We start from the raw sequence: 18,038 nt of genomic DNA on the forward strand, positions 1-18,038 counted from the left end.
ATTATAAATCTTATATATATTATATTATATATAATTATTATATAATATATATATATATATATATATATATATATATATATCCATAAGCTCCATCCTGTGTTGCAAGAGCAAAATTAAATTTTAATTAATTATAATTATATATTAATTATAATTAATTAAAATCTCCACCGCCGAGAAATTGGTTATATTATAAATAATTAATTATATGTTAATTATTATTAGATATATTTATTATAATTATAATTATTGAAATTTAAAAACAATAAATTATTTATATAATTAATAATATATAATAATTATAATTATAGGAATTATAATATTATTATAATAGATATATTAATTATTATAATTATAATTAAATAATTATAATTAAATAATTATGATAAAAAAACTAACCACTACCCTATGGAAGCCTTGGAACATGTATGGTTTTATGGATCAGCTGTAAAAACAATAAATAATCCATTTCACACATTCAAGCTGTATATTAATTTAATTATATATATTTATTATAATATTATAATAATTATTTAATTATAATTAATTATAATTTATTTATATAAGTAATAATATATAATAATTATAATTATAAGAATTATAATATTATTATTAATATATATATTTATAATTATAATTATAATTAAATAATTATGATAAAAAAAACTTGGGTCCTACTGAGACTCGAACCCGGGTCGCTGGGGTGATAGCCCAGAGGACTAACCACTACCCTATGGAAGCCTTGGAACATATATGGTTTTATGGATCAGCTGTAACCCTTTAAACTCTCTCTTAAACAGTTCTACTATTTGGACAACAGAGGGCGGTATACATCCTTGGTGAACTGTACTAACTGAAGCTGGAGACTTCAATCATGCCAACCTGAAGCATGTTACTTTTCCTGGACTTTGTGACTGCCATCGTTCTACTGGGTGACTTCAATGCTCACGTGGGCAGTGAGACCTGGAAGGGCGTGATTCACCGCCTGATGTGCCAACTTGTGACTAGGGGCTTTCCAGACTTCACAATCCTGAGCCCTGTGCGTGACTTTGTTTAGAGTGGGGACAGTCATCCGGACACTTGAAAATGGCGGTGCCCTCACACACCTACATCGCTGTCTGGTAACTGCACTGACTCCGCTGACCGGTGGGCCTACATGCCACATCTCTGGGGCCCACTGCTGCTCCGAGATCCTGCACAATTGAGTCTTGGCCACTAGCTTTAGCTCATCTCCTATTTTTTTTATAAGCATTCTAAAGCAGACGGTTTTACGTTATAAAATGCACTCCAACACTACTGCACTGACCAAGGAAATCGTTGTTGACTTCCGGAAGGGTCACACAAGCGGAGAGAAAGGACTCTGCAGCGACTCATTGCTCTTCACCCTGCTGACCTGACGCATGATTGCACTGCGACCTACGCACACACACACACTGAGAGGACTAGAGCTTGACACCTAGCGACCTACGCACACACACACACACTGAGAGGACTAGAGCTTGACACCTAGCGACCTACGCACACACACACTGAGAGGACTAGAGCTTGACACCTAGCGACCTACGCACACACACACACACACACTGAGAGGACTAGAGCTTGACACCTAGCGACCTACGCACACACACACTGAGAGGACTAGAGCTTGACACCTAGCGACCTACGCACACACACACACACACACTGAGAGGACTAGAGCTTGACACCTAGCGACCTACGCACACACACACTGAGAGGACTAGAGCTTGACACCTAGCGACCTACGCACACACACACACTGAGAGGACTAGAGCTTGACACCTAGCGACCTACGCACACACACACACTGAGAGGACTAGAGCTTGACACCTAGCGACCTACGCACACACACACTGAGAGGACTAGAGCTTGACACCTAGCGACCTACGCACACACACTGAGAGGACTAGAGCTTGACACCTAGCGACCTACGCACACACACACACACTGAGAGGACTAGAGCTTGACACCTAGCGACCTACGCACACACAAACTGAGAGGACTAGAGCTTGACACCTAGCGACCTACGCACACACACACTGAGAGGACTAGAGCTTGACACCTAGCGACCTACGCACACACACACACTGAGAGGACTAGAGCTTGACACCTAGCGACCTACGCACACACACACTGAGAGGACTAGAGCTTGACACCTAGCGACCTACGCACACACACTGAGAGGACTAGAGCTTGACACCTAGCGACCTACGCACACACACACTGAGAGGACTAGAGCTTGACACCTAGCGACCTACGCACACACACTGAGAGGACTAGAGCTTGACACCTAGCGACCTACGCACACACACACTGAGAGGACTAGAGCTTGACACCTAGCGACCTACGCACACACACACACACACACACACACCTAGAGGACTAGAGCTTGACACCTAGCGACCTACGCACACACACACTGAGAGGACTAGAGCTTGACACCTAGCGACCTACGCACACACACACCGAGAGGACTAGAGCTTGACACCTAGCGACCTACGCACACACACTGAGAGGACTAGAGCTTGACACCTAGCGACCTACGCACACACACACACTGAGAGGACTAGAGCTTGACACCTAGCGACCTACGCACACACACACTGAGAGGACTAGAGCTTGACACCTAGCGACCTACGCACACACACACACACTGAGAGGACTAGAGCTTGACACCTGATTGCACTGCGACTCGGTACAGGTCGGAAGTTGATGGTGCTGTGGTGGAGAGGGTGAGCTGCGCCAAGTTCCTGGGGGTGCACATCATCCGCAAACACCTCGTCACCTCGTCACTGGCAAAGAAAGCTCAGGCGTGCATGTGCTCCTCAGGCAGGGTCCGTCGGGAGGTCGGCTTTCGTCCTGTGTGGCCACGAGGAGGACACTTGAAAATGGCGGTGCCATCTGCTCTGCCCTCCACTCGGCCCTCACACACCTGGAGAGAAAGAACTCTGCAAACTCGACGAGCCTCATTGCACTACAGCGACCTACGCACACACACACTGAGAGGACTAGAGCTTGACACCTGATTGCACTGCGACTCGGTACAGGTCGGAAGTTGACAAGACAAGACCAACGAAATCGTTGTTGACCTCACACAAAACACCTGCCGCCCTCCACTCGGCCCTCACACACCTGGAGAGAAAGGACTCTGCAGCGACTCATTGCTCTTCACCCTGCTGACGCATGATTGCACTGCGACCTACACAAAACGCCTGCCGCTGATCATCGATGGTGCTGTGGTGGAGAGGGTGAGCTGCGCCAAGTTCCTGGGGGTGCACATCAGTGAGTTGAGGTCCTGGTCCGCAAACACCTCGTCACCTCGTCACTGGCAAAGAAAGCTCAGGCGTGCATGTGCTCCTCAGGCAGGGTCCGTCGGGAGGTCGGCTTTCGTCCTGTGTGGCCACGAGGAGGACACTTGAAAATGGCGGTGCCATCTGCTCTGCCCTCCACTCGGCCCTCACACACCTGGATGTGCAGTCCGTGCAGCGCATAGTGCTGGGGTGAACGAAATTTCGGTTTCTTTGTGTGTTTTTGGCATGTGGAGAAATTGACAATAAAGCTGACTTTGACTTTGTACCTAATGGAGTGTCCGTGTGATTCCCTCGTTAAGTGCACCTGCGTGAAAAGTTTTAGCTCCTTCAGAATATGAGGTGTACCTAATGGAATGTCGTGTGGCACTTTTCACTTTCATTTCAGCTTTGACCATGATTTTTCCCTAATGAAGTGGCCTGTTATTAGGAACACCTGAAAATGGCGGTGTACCTAATAGGGTGTCCGAGTGACGTCACAGATCAAACAGCTAATCAGATTCACATTTAAGTCGCTCCTGAGTTTTAGCTCCTTCAGAATATGAGGTGTACCTAATGGAATGTCGTGTGGCACTTTTCACTTTCATTTCAGCTTTGACCATGATTTTTCCCTAATGAAGTGGCCTGTTATTAGGAACACCTGAAAATGGCGGTGTACCTAATAGGGTGTCCGAGTGACGTCACAGATCAAACAGCTAATCAGATTCACATTTAAGTCGCTCCTGAGTTTTAGCTCCTTCAGAATATGAGGTGTACCTAATGGAATGTCGTGTGGCACTTTTCACTTTCATTTCAGCTTTGACCATGATTTTTCCCTAATGAAGTGGCCTGTTATTAGGAACACCTGAAAATGGCGGTGTACCTAATAGGGTGTCCGAGTGACGTCACAGATCAAACAGCTAATCAGATTCACATTTAAGTCGCTCCTGAGTTTTAGCTCCTTCAGAATATGAGGTGTACCTAATGGAATGTCGTGTGGCACTTTTCACTTTCATTTCAGCTTTGACCATGATTTTTCCCTAATGAAGTGGCCTGTTATTAGGAACACCTGAAAATGGCGGTGTACCTAATAGGGTGTCCGAATGACGTCACAGATCAAACAGCTAATCAGATTCACATTTAAGTCGCTCCTGAGTTTTAGCTCCTTCAGAATATGAGGTGTACCTAATGGAATGTCGTGTGGCACTTTTCACTTTCATTTCAGCTTTGACCATGATTTTTCCCTAATGAAGTGGCCTGTTATTAGGAACACCTGAAAATGGCGGTGTACCTAATAGGGTGTCCGAGTGACGTCACAGATCAAACAGCTAATCAGATTCACATTTAAGTCGCTCCTGAGTATACATCGCCCCCCTACGGTAATAAAGACATTACAGCTCATTCTCACAACAGCAGCCTCAGATTTCAAGATGAGCATATGCTACTGGCAGGATCAACCAGGTAGGGGTGGCTCGCGCGCGCGTAGAGTTGTTATCATAAAGGGCAATGGGTTCCATTTTTATAGTCTTTGGTATGACCCGGCCGGGGTTTGAACCCACAACCTTCCAGTCTCAGGGCGGACACTCTACTACTAGGCCACTGAGCTGGAAGTGTATCGTCACATGGTTACACGAGCAACTGTGTTGAAAACATTCTAAGATAAAAATTTTGGGTCCTACTGAGATTCGAACCCGGGTCGCTGGGGTAAAAGCCCAGAGATCTAACCACTACCCTATGGAAGCGTTGTGTACACGAACGCCTAGCAAAGTACAATTTAAAATGACACTTTCGAAGTACCCAAAGATGAAAACTTACACAAGAAGAGTTTACGCTTATTGTTCATTGATGTTGACTACTTGTGTTATTCTTCCTGTGTTGTTTACTTGTATGTGATAGTTTTGGGTCCTACTGAGATTCGAACCCGGGTCGCTGGGGTGAAAGCCCAGAGCACTAACCACTACTCTATGGAAGCGTTGTGTACACGAACACCTAGCAAAGTACAATTTAAAATGACACTTTCGAAGTACCCAAAGAAAACTTACACAAGAAGAGTTTACTGAGTTCACGCTTATTGTTCATTGATGTTGACTTCTTGGGTTATTTAACGTAATAAACGTAATTTCGATCTCTTTGTGTGTCTGGGATATTTTGGTACACCACAAGAGGTAAAAAAAACGGAACCGATCACTTAAAACTGGAATACACATCGCTCGTACAAAACAGTGCAAGCTATTGTAGACTGCCGGTCGATCCCAGGTGCGAAGAAATGCTTTTGTTGTGCAATTAACCTTTTATTTATCTTTTTTTTTAACCTCGTGTAGTGTACCTACACATATTGATGATTTTTCTGTTTTAATTGGCGAATATAAAAATAAGACACCAGACAAGTTTTAATATAAATGTTTATTAGAAATAATAATATTAAAAGCAAATTCCAAACCAGCAATCCAATGTGAAATTGCAGTAGATATATTGGATAACTATATTTAGGCGTATATAGGTATACACGTTATTTAAAAACGACTATAAGTGTTATACTACGAGACGAGTGTTTACCAGCTCAATGGCCAGAGAGGAGAGTGCCCGCCCTGAGTCTGGGAGGTCGTGAGTTCGAACCCCGTCGGACCTCGGCCGAGTCATAGCAGTGACTATAACAATGACACCCATTTCTTCCCTGCTTGGCACTCAGTGTAAGGGGTTGAAATGGGGCTCCCCCCCTGCTGCACACGTATTCTTTTTTTTTTCTTTTTACCTCGTGTAGTGTACTTATTGAAGTGTCCATGAGGTGTACCTTCACATATTGTCATATAAAGCAGTTAACCAAATGTCAGATTTTTGTTTTAATGCCCCAAAAAATAAAAACAAGGAATAAAACACCAGACATGTTTTAACGTAAATGTTTATTTAAAAATAATAATATTAAAAGTAAATTTCAAACCAGCAATCCAATGTGAAACAATATTTAGGCGTATATATGCATCCACGTTATTTAAAAGCTACTACAAGTGTTATAAAATCAAGATTACCCAAAGAGAAGCATAATCTCCCCGTTGTTGCATAACGGCGCATCTCTTCATGCAATCAAGTTAGCCGTTAGCTTAGAGAAAACGTGCATAAAAGAAGTGGTGTTTCAGTGAGTGGTTCTTTCTTTCCTTGGCAAATCGTAAATCGACATTCTGGCTTACATAGTTCACGCCAGGAGGGCGACGCAACACCTTCATCTGAACGACTGATCCGTTGGTGCACGGGAAGGAAGGCAGTTCACCCGTTGACTCGTTCCCTCACTCATCCGTTCTCGCAATGAACTGGAAATGCAAAGCACTGACTCGTTCGTGAACAGGAAGTTACGTCATTTTCTTCTTCGTTTTGTTTTACGGCGAGGTGGCACCAGCTTTAATGGGCATTACCGACACCTACTGGTTGAAGTCATATGAACTGGAAAAAGAACGACTCACTTTAGGAAGTGATTCGTTCACTCGTTCACTGAAACAATTCGTTCGTTTGAACGAATCGTTTGCAGATAACAATATTTAGGCGTACATAGGTATACACGTTATTTAAAAACTACTATACAAAAATAATGATAATAAATAAATAAGAAAGTGTAGCGAACGATTTGGTGAACGATTCTTTTGACCAAATATTTTGCGCGAACCGATTCTAAAGATTCAGTTCACTTTAAACTGGAATGCACTTCACTAGTACAAAAAAGTGCAAGCTACTGTAGTCTGCCGGTCGAAATTGCCGACTGGTTAGTGACTCGGGCTCTGGCTCGGCAAAAACTTGGTTCGATCCCAGGTGCGAGGAAATGCTTTTGTTGTGCAATTAACCCTTTATTTATTTATTCCCTTTTTTTTTTAACCTCGTGTAGTGTACCTACACGTATTGTCATATAAAGCAGTTAACCAAATGTCTGATTTTTCTGTTTTAATTGGCGAATATAAAAACAAGGAATAAGACGCCAGACAAGTTTTAACATAAATGTTTATTAAAAATAATAATATTAAAAGCAAATTTCAAGCCAGCAATCTAATGTGAAATTGCAGTAGCTATATTGGATAACAATATTTAGGCGTATATAGGTATACACGTTATTTAAAAACTACTACAAGTGTTATAAAATTAAGATTACCCAAAGAGAAGCTGTTGCATAACGGTGCAATAAAGTTAGCCGTTAGCTTGGAGAAAACGTGCATAAAAGAAGTGGTGTTTCAGTGAGTGGTTCTTTTTTTCCTTGGCAAATCGTAAATCTACATTCTGGCTTACATAGTTCACGCCAGGAGACGCAACACGCTCACTGACTGATCCGTTGATGCACGGGAAGGCAGTTCATCCATTAACTCGTTCGCGAACGGGAAAGTCAGGATTCGTTCCCTCACTCATCCGTTCTCGCGATGAACTGGAAATGCAAATCACTGACTCAGTTGGTGAACGGGAACTGCAATTCACGACTTGCTCGTGAACGGGAAGTTACGTCATTTTCTTCTTCGTTTTGTTTTACGGCGAGGTGGCACCAGCTTCAATGCGCATTACCGACACCTACTGTTTGAAGTCATATGAACAGAAAAAAAGAACGAATCACTTTAGGAAGTGATTCGTTCACTTTCGTTCACTGAAAAGAAATCGTTCTTTTGAACGAATCGTTCACTCACGAGCTAACAATAATAAATTGATCGAAATTAGAACGACCTTAGTCTATGTTTAGTCAATCTACCAGTTTTACGTTTAGAATTGTTTTTGTCACAGTTGAGTGGTGTAAACAATATTATTCTGAATATTAAAAATGTGTCTCAGAATTCACGATACAAATTTCGTGGTAGGTGCCATTCAGACAGAATTGAGGCCGTCAACATTTGACAGCTCAGACCTTCTACTTTTCCGAAACATATCATTCCCTTAGCTGTGGCTCAGCAATTGACACTGGAGCAGTGATGCAAAGTTGACACCTGGCATAAAAAAAATTCTGTCCCTGACTGAAGCCCTGTAAAAGTTTGAGTACTGCCATCCATCTGCTCCAACACGTACAATTTGCAAAAGTTTATCTAGAGGGAAGGTTTGCCAGTTGTGTCTTGCCAATTTACCGAGTGAAACAAGGCCAACGAGTTGGGTTTCACTCTGAGCAATACTGTATTCTCTTACGAGGGGTCGTAGCTCATCGAGACACAGCAGCCCTGTCTGACGAAACACTTCCAGTAATAGCCAGGACAAAAATAGATGGTCATCATATGAAATCCATCATGTCAATTACAAGTGACAAAGGGCTGGCTGCCTTCGCTCACTTATACAAGCCATCATCGCTGGAATTCACATCCACAAGATAAAACCATGCTAATGATGCAAACACCATTTTGAACAGAAGAGTTCAGATTAAAGTGTATCACTCCGAGACATTCAAACCAAAGGTATACCGCTTTTAAATGGACGTTTATTTACTTTCATTTCAACGTATGAAATGATTTAGTAGGTTCCAAATGCGGCAGACTCTCGGTGCTCTCGATGACCTTATGGAACATCACACCGTGATGCCATCTAGTGGACATTTAACATATTGAAAGCAGAGCGTTGATTTACTTTGAGGGCCAAATGCGGTGTTATGAAATTATTCTTTATAGTCCACCAGGACTTACACTTTTTTCAGTGCCCATCTAATGATATTCGAGCCATGAACTATAACTATCAATTCCATCCATTCATTTTCTGAACCGCTTGTCCACACGAGGCTTGCGGACACGCTGGAGCCTATCCTAGCAGGCTTTGGGCAGTAGACCTTGAACTGGTGGCCAGTCAAACGCAGGGCACACATAGACAGGTACTCATTCACACTCACGATTACACCTACGAACAATTGTGGTTAATCAGCCTACCATGCATATTTTTGGAATGTAAGAGGAAACCGGAGTACCCTGAGGAAACCCACGCAGGCACGGGGAGAACATGCAAACTCCACATAGGGAGGGATGAATCGACCTCTGAACCGTAAGGTGGACGTGCTAACCAGTACGTGCAATTTGCTCTCCCTGATTTCACTTCAAGATGTCTATCAGTTGTCATTTACTGTCAAACAAAACACACATCAAAAGCAATTGCACACAGTGTATATTTAAATACAACATGTATTTGGTTTTGGAGAAGTCACCGCTACAAGAAGCTGTATCATGCTATTTTAAGCTTTCCACAGTTAATTATAGGCATGTATATTTTTAGCTATTACCTTTGGTACAATGGCTAGTAATTACTAACTTATTTTCTGGTTGGTCTCCCAAGTTACATTTAAGGTTGAGTTGTAGTCGTTGAATAAATAGTTTTTAATTTAATGAATTAAATTAGAATTTCCCCATAATCACCCTGTCCCATTCTATGCCATTGTATTCCAGTATATTAGAATTTCATTGAATAAATTTAAAGAATTTTGATTTAAAATGTAGATCAATGCTGCTGAGGCCAGCAGAGAAGTACTTGCTGGTCCTGATGACCCTTTTTTTCATATACTGTGTCTAATATTATTGAAAGGGTCAATTTTGCTTAATTTACAGTTTCAAAACCCACCGTGCAATTGCAATGTGTGTTTAGCCCGAAAAGTATGCGGTAAAACCTTTTTCCTCTAATGTGCAACATAAATCACTGGCCTTTGTTTTTCTCTTGCGCTCGCTGTCACTGTGGTTTCACTGTTGCATGTTGACAGATTGCACCTCATCCATCTGCTCCCTCTGACCAAGAGCCTCCATCTGTTGATGGCGCAGGTGGATGATTGCCTTCAATGTCTCCTGAAACCTCAGACTCATTTGGCCTTTGTACCAGCTGAACGCCTCCAATGAAGAGAGTTGCTGCCTTTCGTCCAAATGGACGCAAATGGAGCAAGAATTGTTGCTTCTCCAAGCAAAGTCCTGGAAGTGCTTATGCTTACAAAAAGATAACATCATAAAAATTAAGAATAGGTTGGATTCAGTGCTTTGAATATATTCTGTTCCATGACCATACTCATAACTCACCACATCCATTTCTCAAATAATGTTTCCCTATTGAAATGGATGGAAATGCCATTAATCCGTTTTCGACTCCTCAAAAAACAACATTTTTGTAATATTAGTCGTTGTTTGCAAAGGATGAGGAATAAACTGTATGATGGGGAGTATTGCTATATTAATTGTTAACACTTCACTCTTCAAGACTGACTGTTTCCTGGAAAAAAGCATGAGCTATGACTTTGTTCTCAAAATCCTTGACAAAAGAAATAAGACCATTGTCTTCACATTACATCTTTTTACATTTAAAAAGAAACATTACCGCTAAAGTACACATTTTGGAAGCGATGGAAGTTTTGCAGTACCTTCAAGTTCTACGCGGTTCCATTCTTTCCACCCACATAGAAACTGTCTTTCGAACCTTTTCATAGCAACGCAGCACAGCAAGAGCATTTCAGCGAGTCTGGCAGCATTAAAGTTACATTGGTGCTTTTAGCGAGTGGCCTCCAGAGAGCGTTCAACTTTGCTTGATGTGCAAATAGACAACAACATGCGTGCAAGGCTCATGTGTTTCTCTGAAGCTGCGGTGTCATGCCAATGGGAGTTGGTTGCATATCATCTAATAGGACAAAGCTCCCTAGACGTCACACGATACTGTCAAGGACATGAAATCGGAAATGCATCAATTTTCTTTACGCTTCTACCCTCTTCTATGTGCAAATATATTATTTTTGAACAAAATCAATTTAATCTCCTGTTCAGTGAATGCAAATGATGGTTTCAGGCAAGATTGTTATGCAGAGCCAGCGGCCACATAAGGCCCCGCAAACTGTATTAATTTTGCAAAGGGGTTGCAGTGTTCAAGCCACAACTGCTATTGCTAACAAGCTGTTTTGCCAACACGCAGGGGAACAACCTGTTGGTATGCATGGTGGTCGTTCAAAAGCCACGCCAGATGACAGCAACAACAAACGGATTATGACCACACTCAGCGGCAGGTGAAGCTCATGACTAGGGCCGCTCAATTAATGGAATTTTTATCATGGTTTTACAATTAGGGGTGCAAAATTAATTTTTATCAAGGTCACAATTTTTCTAACCACTATTAAAAAAAACACTCATATCTCACTTTTTCGATCAGGAGTCAGCCAACCACCTGGGGGAGAACACCTTGTTAGGGCTTCCTTAAGTGTGTGCGTGCGTGCGCGCGCCCGTGTGTGTGCGTGTGTGGGAGGGGGGTTACGTCACTCGGTAGACTGTGGTGAGTGAGTCAAGAAGAAAGCACAACAAAACCTGGAGATTGGAAGCATCATGTTGAAGAGTTAGGACTCAATATTTGTTGTCTAGATTTGCTTCAGATGTAGGGCAAGTGATGTTAAAAAAATACTATATTTATTAAGTTAGGCTGAAGTAATTTTGATGAGATTCATCATGTCTCCGTGATCATATATTTCAAATTCTTTTGCTCAGACGAGTAGAAATAGAATTTTTAGGTGTGACCTGCTGCCCACAGTTTCGACTGATTCTAAAGTCTTCTGCAGAGCCCAAGGCTAGATAACACTTAAAAATTCTATTTCTACTTGTCTGAACAAAACAATTTGAAGTATAGGCTGAAGTAAATTTTAAATTATTTGGCACATTTTATTTTTCATATATTGTTATATATAATGAATTCTTATTGCAAGTTTCATCGTGCACTGAAAAACTGTTTACAATACAGATGTTTTTCCTAGCATGATGAATAAATATTATTAATAATCATGATTACAATATTGACCAAATGAACATGTGAATGAAAAATTTCCCCTAATCTTATGTTATATATTTAGAAACGAATCACAAAATTCCCTTACAATGAAACATATGCATAAGCAATGAAATTTGTCTCACAGACAGTTATAGAAAGGTTGCCACGAAAATCTGCAAATATGTCAACCGCGAATAAGCAAGCGGGTTGTTCGACGTATTCACAGTACCCAGCCCATCCGCCCCCACCCCCTCCCCTACCGGGCTCTCCGCTCAACGAACAGAACCGAGTGATTCCGCAAATATACGAGCTGCGTCCGAGCGAGCAGCCATAATTGGGATTATTCGGAAATAATTCGCTCAATCCATCCGCTTCTTCTTCTTCCCTTGGCCTTCTTTTGTCCCCCCCTGTGTTTCATTTATTTGTTTTGTCCCCACCGTCCAGCTTCGTCATTTCGACATCGCCGGCGCTGTGAATCTATTTGCTTTTGACGGTGTCATGGAGGGTTTTCTTTTTTATTACAATCGGACTCTTCCCATGCAGCCGTCCACCTTCGTTGGACAGCAAAACAAAGACTGCATTTGAAGTGTTGTAAGGAAATCTATCGTTATTTCCTTTTTTTTTTCTAAATTTTATCACCCCCACTGAAAGATGGAGAAAGAGATTTATGGAGGCGCTCGTGTGTGTGGACTGATTGTTCCGGTGCCAGTCGCCCAAATCCACGTCAAAACCATTCCGAGGGGCCGCGCGGCCGTTTTCCACCGTCTGTGGGTGGCTTTTTTATCCTTAGCATTGAAAATCTGACATCATTTGGATAAATGAACGCAACAAGATCTTTTTCCCCCTCCCCGTTCGTCCTCTGGAGAGCCACCTTCGACGTGATGCAGCACGGACTCTGTTTACACGACTGATGCTCGAAACCAAACGCGTGGATTTATATGTCTGGTTTGGAATTTTTTTTTTTCCTTTGCCATCGCGTGAAATGAGGGCTCAGCATCTCCATCATTTTCGGCTTGTCTGATCAGATGCGGAGTCTTCAGTGGGGGGAAGTGGGGTGTCTCGTGTTGATCCTATGTTTCCCAATTGTCCCTTTGGATGGATTTATGCATAACAGGTGTTGTGCACAACACGAGCATGAAGCTTCATTGTGTGCGCTTCTTTTTCTCTCCGTGCAAGCGACGGTGAGACAAAGCGACTGCCTCTTTTTTTCTCTCCATTTTTGGGGGTTTCTTTTGCAAAACGAGGAAATGAAAGGTAGGTTGAAACTGATTCCACGCACACACATACACACATGCACACAGCTAGAGGGGACCGTGACACCTGTTTGTGTTTTCCAGCCCATCCACAAGGCCTGGCCGGGCAGGCCTCTTGCTCCTTCCTGTAATATATTAGTCGAGGTGGCAAAGGGCTATTTGTGTGATCAACATGAGCTTAGTGCTTGTGTTCGTGGCCTACATTGACAAGAAAGACCCACCTTGACTAGCACATTTGATGAAAATGTCTCCCCTGCCGTGATAATTACACTCACATTTATGTGTGGTGCAGAAAGGGGTGCGGTGGCGATGGGGGGTTGGGGAGTGGATGTCCTCCACTGACATACAAAGCATACAGTTTGGTTTGTTGGACATGCCCAGTCTCTTCGACAACCCCCCACCACCACCACCCCTACACCCCCGTGCATTCACTCAAACACCCACACTTGCACAAAGTATGCGAGCTGTTGTATCTTAGCAACGGGATAGGTAATTACTGAGAGAGCCGAGAAGCTGGCATGCTGTCGAGCTGCTGATCTGATCCCAGCCATAAGAGGAACGGGGAAGATTTCCATGGCGGTCCTCCGTCTCTCGCCGAGGGAGGAGGAAGGTGGGGGGGGGGATGGCGAAAGGGCGCACACAGCCCTTCATGAAAATGTGCGTCTGTGTTCACAGGTGGTGAGCTTGTGGACAAAAGAGGAGAGGTGACGTGTAGAAAAGGCCTCTCCTTGTAAAGCAGACAACGGCCGTAAGAGGATCAGTGGAGCTTATAGGCAGGCAGGCAGGCAGAAGGCACGCCCGAGCGCAGGCGGGAGGCCGACAGAATGGCCAACCAGAGCTTCGCCATGGACGGACCCGGCAGCTTGCTGGCCGGGCTGGCCTCGCAGAGCGGCTCGGCCCGAGGAGGCAGCAGCAGCAGCAGCAGCCACGGCGGCAGCGGCGGGGGAGGAGCAATCTCGGCCTCAGACGTATCTGCGTACTTCAAACTTGTTTTCTTAGGCTTGATCATCTGCATTAGCCTGGCGGGCAACCTTTTGGTCTCTCTGCTGGTCCTCCGAGACCGGACACTTCACAAGGCGCCGTATTTCTTCCTGCTGGATCTGTGCCTGGCCGACGCAGTGCGCTCGGCCGCCTGCTTCCCTTTCGTCCTGGTGTCGGTCCACAACGGCTCGGCGTGGACTTACAGCGCCTTGAGCTGCAAAGTAGTGGCGTTCATGGCCGTGCTCTTTTGTTTCCACGCTGCCTTTATGCTCTTCTGCGTGGCCGTCACCCGCTACCTTGCCATCGCCCACCACAGGTTCTACGCCAAGCGCATGACGATCTGGACCTGCGCCGCTATCATTTGCATGGTGTGGACTCTGGCGGTGGCCATGGCCTTCCCGCCCGTCTTCGACGTGGGGACGTACAAGTTCATCCGGGACGAGGACCAGTGCATTTTTGAACACCGCTACCTGAAGACCAACGACACCCTGGGCTTCATGCTCATGCTGGCCGTGGTGGTTCTGGCCACGCACGGCTTCTACGCCAAACTGCTGCTCTTCGAGTACAGGCACCGCAAGATGAAACCGGTCCAGCTGGTGCCGGCCATCAGCCAGAACTGGACTTTCCACGGTCCCGGTGCCACCGGCCAGGCGGCGGCGAACTGGATCGCCGGGTTCGGCCGGGGCCCCATGCCGCCCACTCTGCTGGGTATCAGGCAGAACCTACACAATCAACACCGGCGCCTGCTGGGGATGGACGAGGTGAGGTCCGAGAGGAGGCTGGGCCGCATGTTCTACACCATCACCCTGCTCTTCTTGGTCCTGTGGGCTCCCTATATCGTGACGTGCTTCTGGAGGGTGTTCGTCAAGTCGTGCAGCATCCCTCACAAGTACCTCTCCGTCACCGTGTGGATGAGCTTCGCCCAGGCCGGAGTCAACCCCATCTTCTGTCTCCTGCTCAACGAAGATCTGAGAAAAGTGCTGCGAGCCCACCTGCCCACCTATTGGAGGACTAAACAACACCTGCCCCAGGATGAGGCCTACTGCATCATGTGAAGGGGGTGCACCCGCCCGGAGAATGTGCTTTGGAGCCAACCAGTGCAGGCACAGTGCCATTTCAACAAAGAATGTCGATATTTGTGCCAGAGGTTTTTGGACGGGCGCAAGAAACCCGCTCAGCCAAACTCGATTGCCTCGTGATGGATTAATAGGTAAGCTCAGCCCGGAAAAGTGAGACCGATGCCATTTTTAATATCATGTTGCCTTACTTCAGAGCGACACACATCAGTGTCTGTGTCACTCAAGGCACAAAACTGAGCATTAGGACTACCGGATAAAATGTTTTGATTGGAACATTACAGACTTGAAAGACAGCAAAATGAATTTGGAGAGTTTGAGTGATGGAGCGACCACTTCGGGACTCCGATTTGTGCTAATGGAAGGGGACTCTTTGATATCGAAGAAAGCGTTTTAATAGCCGTTATGAACCCTAACATGCTTGAGGTTTTTTTTTGGACTTCATTTAGGGTACGTTACATTTCTTTGTATCATAAGAAAAAAAAATGCCTGTTTTTCTTTATTTGTAAACGATACATGTTAAGCAGATGACCCTATTTTGAAATATGACTTGATTTCATATTGTAAAGGCTGTACAGGAACGTTAATTCCTGCTTGTGTGTGTTTTTATATCTCATTTTTGCGTAGGTGTGTGAGGATAAGCCTGCTCTGATGTTGCCATGTTAAAACTCCTGCTGTGTCATACTTAGGCCTGGAACACACGTAAAGATTTGTTTTTAAAATCGTTGTTTATCAACCGACCCGGCACATGACGATAAGTCACAATTTCTCCCCTCAAAAATTAAGACTTTCAGGTGTAAATCTTTAACATGTTTATTAATATTTAAGGTTGGTGCACCAAACCATTTTGGACCCAATTATTGGGACAAATTCACTCTTAAAGGATTATTTTATTAGGTTGAGTAGAAGCCAAATCATGACAAAAACAATCTGATTGTCTTTGTGTGTGTACCAGGCCTTGTACCAACAACAGTCAGAAAATGTGAGAGAGCTAAATGATGTTTATTTAAAAAAAAAAAAAAAAGTCAATAAGAACTGTAATAGTGTGGCTTGCGTATGAAACAAGCCATCAAATGAAAATGTGTCTTCAAAATGGATTCCAATACCATAAACAACATCAGATATTTAACATTAAAAGGAAACTAAACCCAAATAAATTTAAAAGCAAAACTGCCACGTTGGCGCCAGCACTTGTCAAAACAAGGTAGGACCCTCTGATTCATATTGCAGTGAGAATGAACTAGATAATTAATCAACGTAAGGGGGGGTAGGGCGCCATGTTGGGGGAAAACAGAATGAGCCGTACTGAAGCTGTTTTATTTTTACACATAATAAACCAATTAAAAGTGAAAAAAGTGCTTGATAACAAACCAGTGAGAATTGTAAAACTTTGCCTCATTTCTCACACTTGAGAACTTGGATTTTTTTTTCAATAAGTGAAAGTAATTTGGTTTGATACATTTGAGTACAGCTGTTTCATTCAAAATGGCTTCAGTCAACATATCAAAACAAGAAATACAGTTTGCGACCATTAAAGCTGTTTTGTGAATGTCTAGCAAACATCTTTGCAATCTTAAACAAACGCTGACAAAAAAAAAAAAAATGCCATGTGTGCAAATACTCGCAAACCTTCACCGCTCAGTGACATACGAGCTTCAGTAGGAATTTGAAGTGTGTCAGCGTTAAAGTTTAAACTAGATTCGGCTAATGGCCGACAGCAACCATGTGTAGCTTGTCGTTGCTGAACATTTACCAAGTATGTTTTGTCAGTAAAAAAAATAAAATTGCACAATATGCGGGAATGTCACATTCTAACAAATTCTCACTTGTGACAATAAAAAAGCAAGGCGACCCTTAAGTGACTAGCTGCAATGTTTTAAACTAGACTTGTGTGAACAGCAGCTTATCAATAAGATACACACGTTCAAAACACAACTGACATCTTGGGTTTAGCTCCCCTCTAATGTAAGTATAACAAAATTGCAAAACTATGGGTGAATCTTAAAATGAGAGGAAACAGTCCACTTGAATTTGCTAATGGTGATGTACATTGTATTCCAAATATGCAAATATTTGCAGATCTGTGATGTTGGGAAATGTTTTTCAAGTAACTATGAATGACGAAACGCAGTGGGAGTCAACGTGGAAGAGCGAACACTGAATGTTTGCGAGCCTGCTCATGTTTCCCTCCCATTTGAGTCTGGATCAAAGTTTCCGAGCCGGATAGTCCCGCTGCAAGTCAAGTTGCTGAGTCTCCAATTTGAGATTTGCACCATGCAAATGTTTGACCTGTGCGGTCAATCTTGAACGTGGGGTGGGGGGGGGCGGGGCTAACTTGTACAGATGTTGATAAGGAACGTCCAGCAAAAAAGTGAAATGAGGTCTGTGATTTTTACATCAAGCATTGCTTTGCGAGGTGATCTTGTGTAAACTGTACAGTTGAGCTGAGGTGGTTATTTTGCCCACTCGTCAATAAAGACTCTACTTTTGATGCATTTTCTTTTTTTTTTTTTTTTTTTTTGCTGGCTGTGAGGCCAGACGGCCGGGCTGCTGTGGGGCACACTTTATGGGAAATGCAACGAGCAAGGCAACAAATATGACATCTGTACCTGCAGGATGGTTGCACAAACAAGCATTTTGGGCACCCTGAAAGGAGTACAATGGTTCCTTGGGACCTGACTTGGGAGCTGTTCGTGATACGAGTCGTTATACTGACA

The 18,038-nt window shown here is 43.6% G+C and overlaps 1 protein-coding gene across 1 annotated transcript; it reads left to right on the plus strand.

Moving 5' to 3' along the window:
* Positions 1-12,279: 12,279 nt before the first annotated feature.
* gpr173 (G protein-coupled receptor 173) lies at positions 12,280-17,816 on the plus strand. Its single transcript, XM_049753075.1, has 2 exons — positions 12,280-13,265; positions 13,940-17,816. The coding sequence occupies exon 2, from the start codon at positions 14,089-14,091 to the stop codon at positions 15,298-15,300; it is 1,212 nt and encodes a 403-aa protein (XP_049609032.1). The 5' UTR covers positions 12,280-13,265; positions 13,940-14,088; the 3' UTR covers positions 15,301-17,816.
* The last annotated feature ends 222 nt before the right edge of the window (positions 17,817-18,038 follow it).

This window comes from Syngnathus scovelli, chromosome 2 (genome assembly GCF_024217435.2).
Source record: "Syngnathus scovelli strain Florida chromosome 2, RoL_Ssco_1.2, whole genome shotgun sequence".
Taxonomy (NCBI): Eukaryota; Metazoa; Chordata; class Actinopteri; order Syngnathiformes; family Syngnathidae; genus Syngnathus; species Syngnathus scovelli.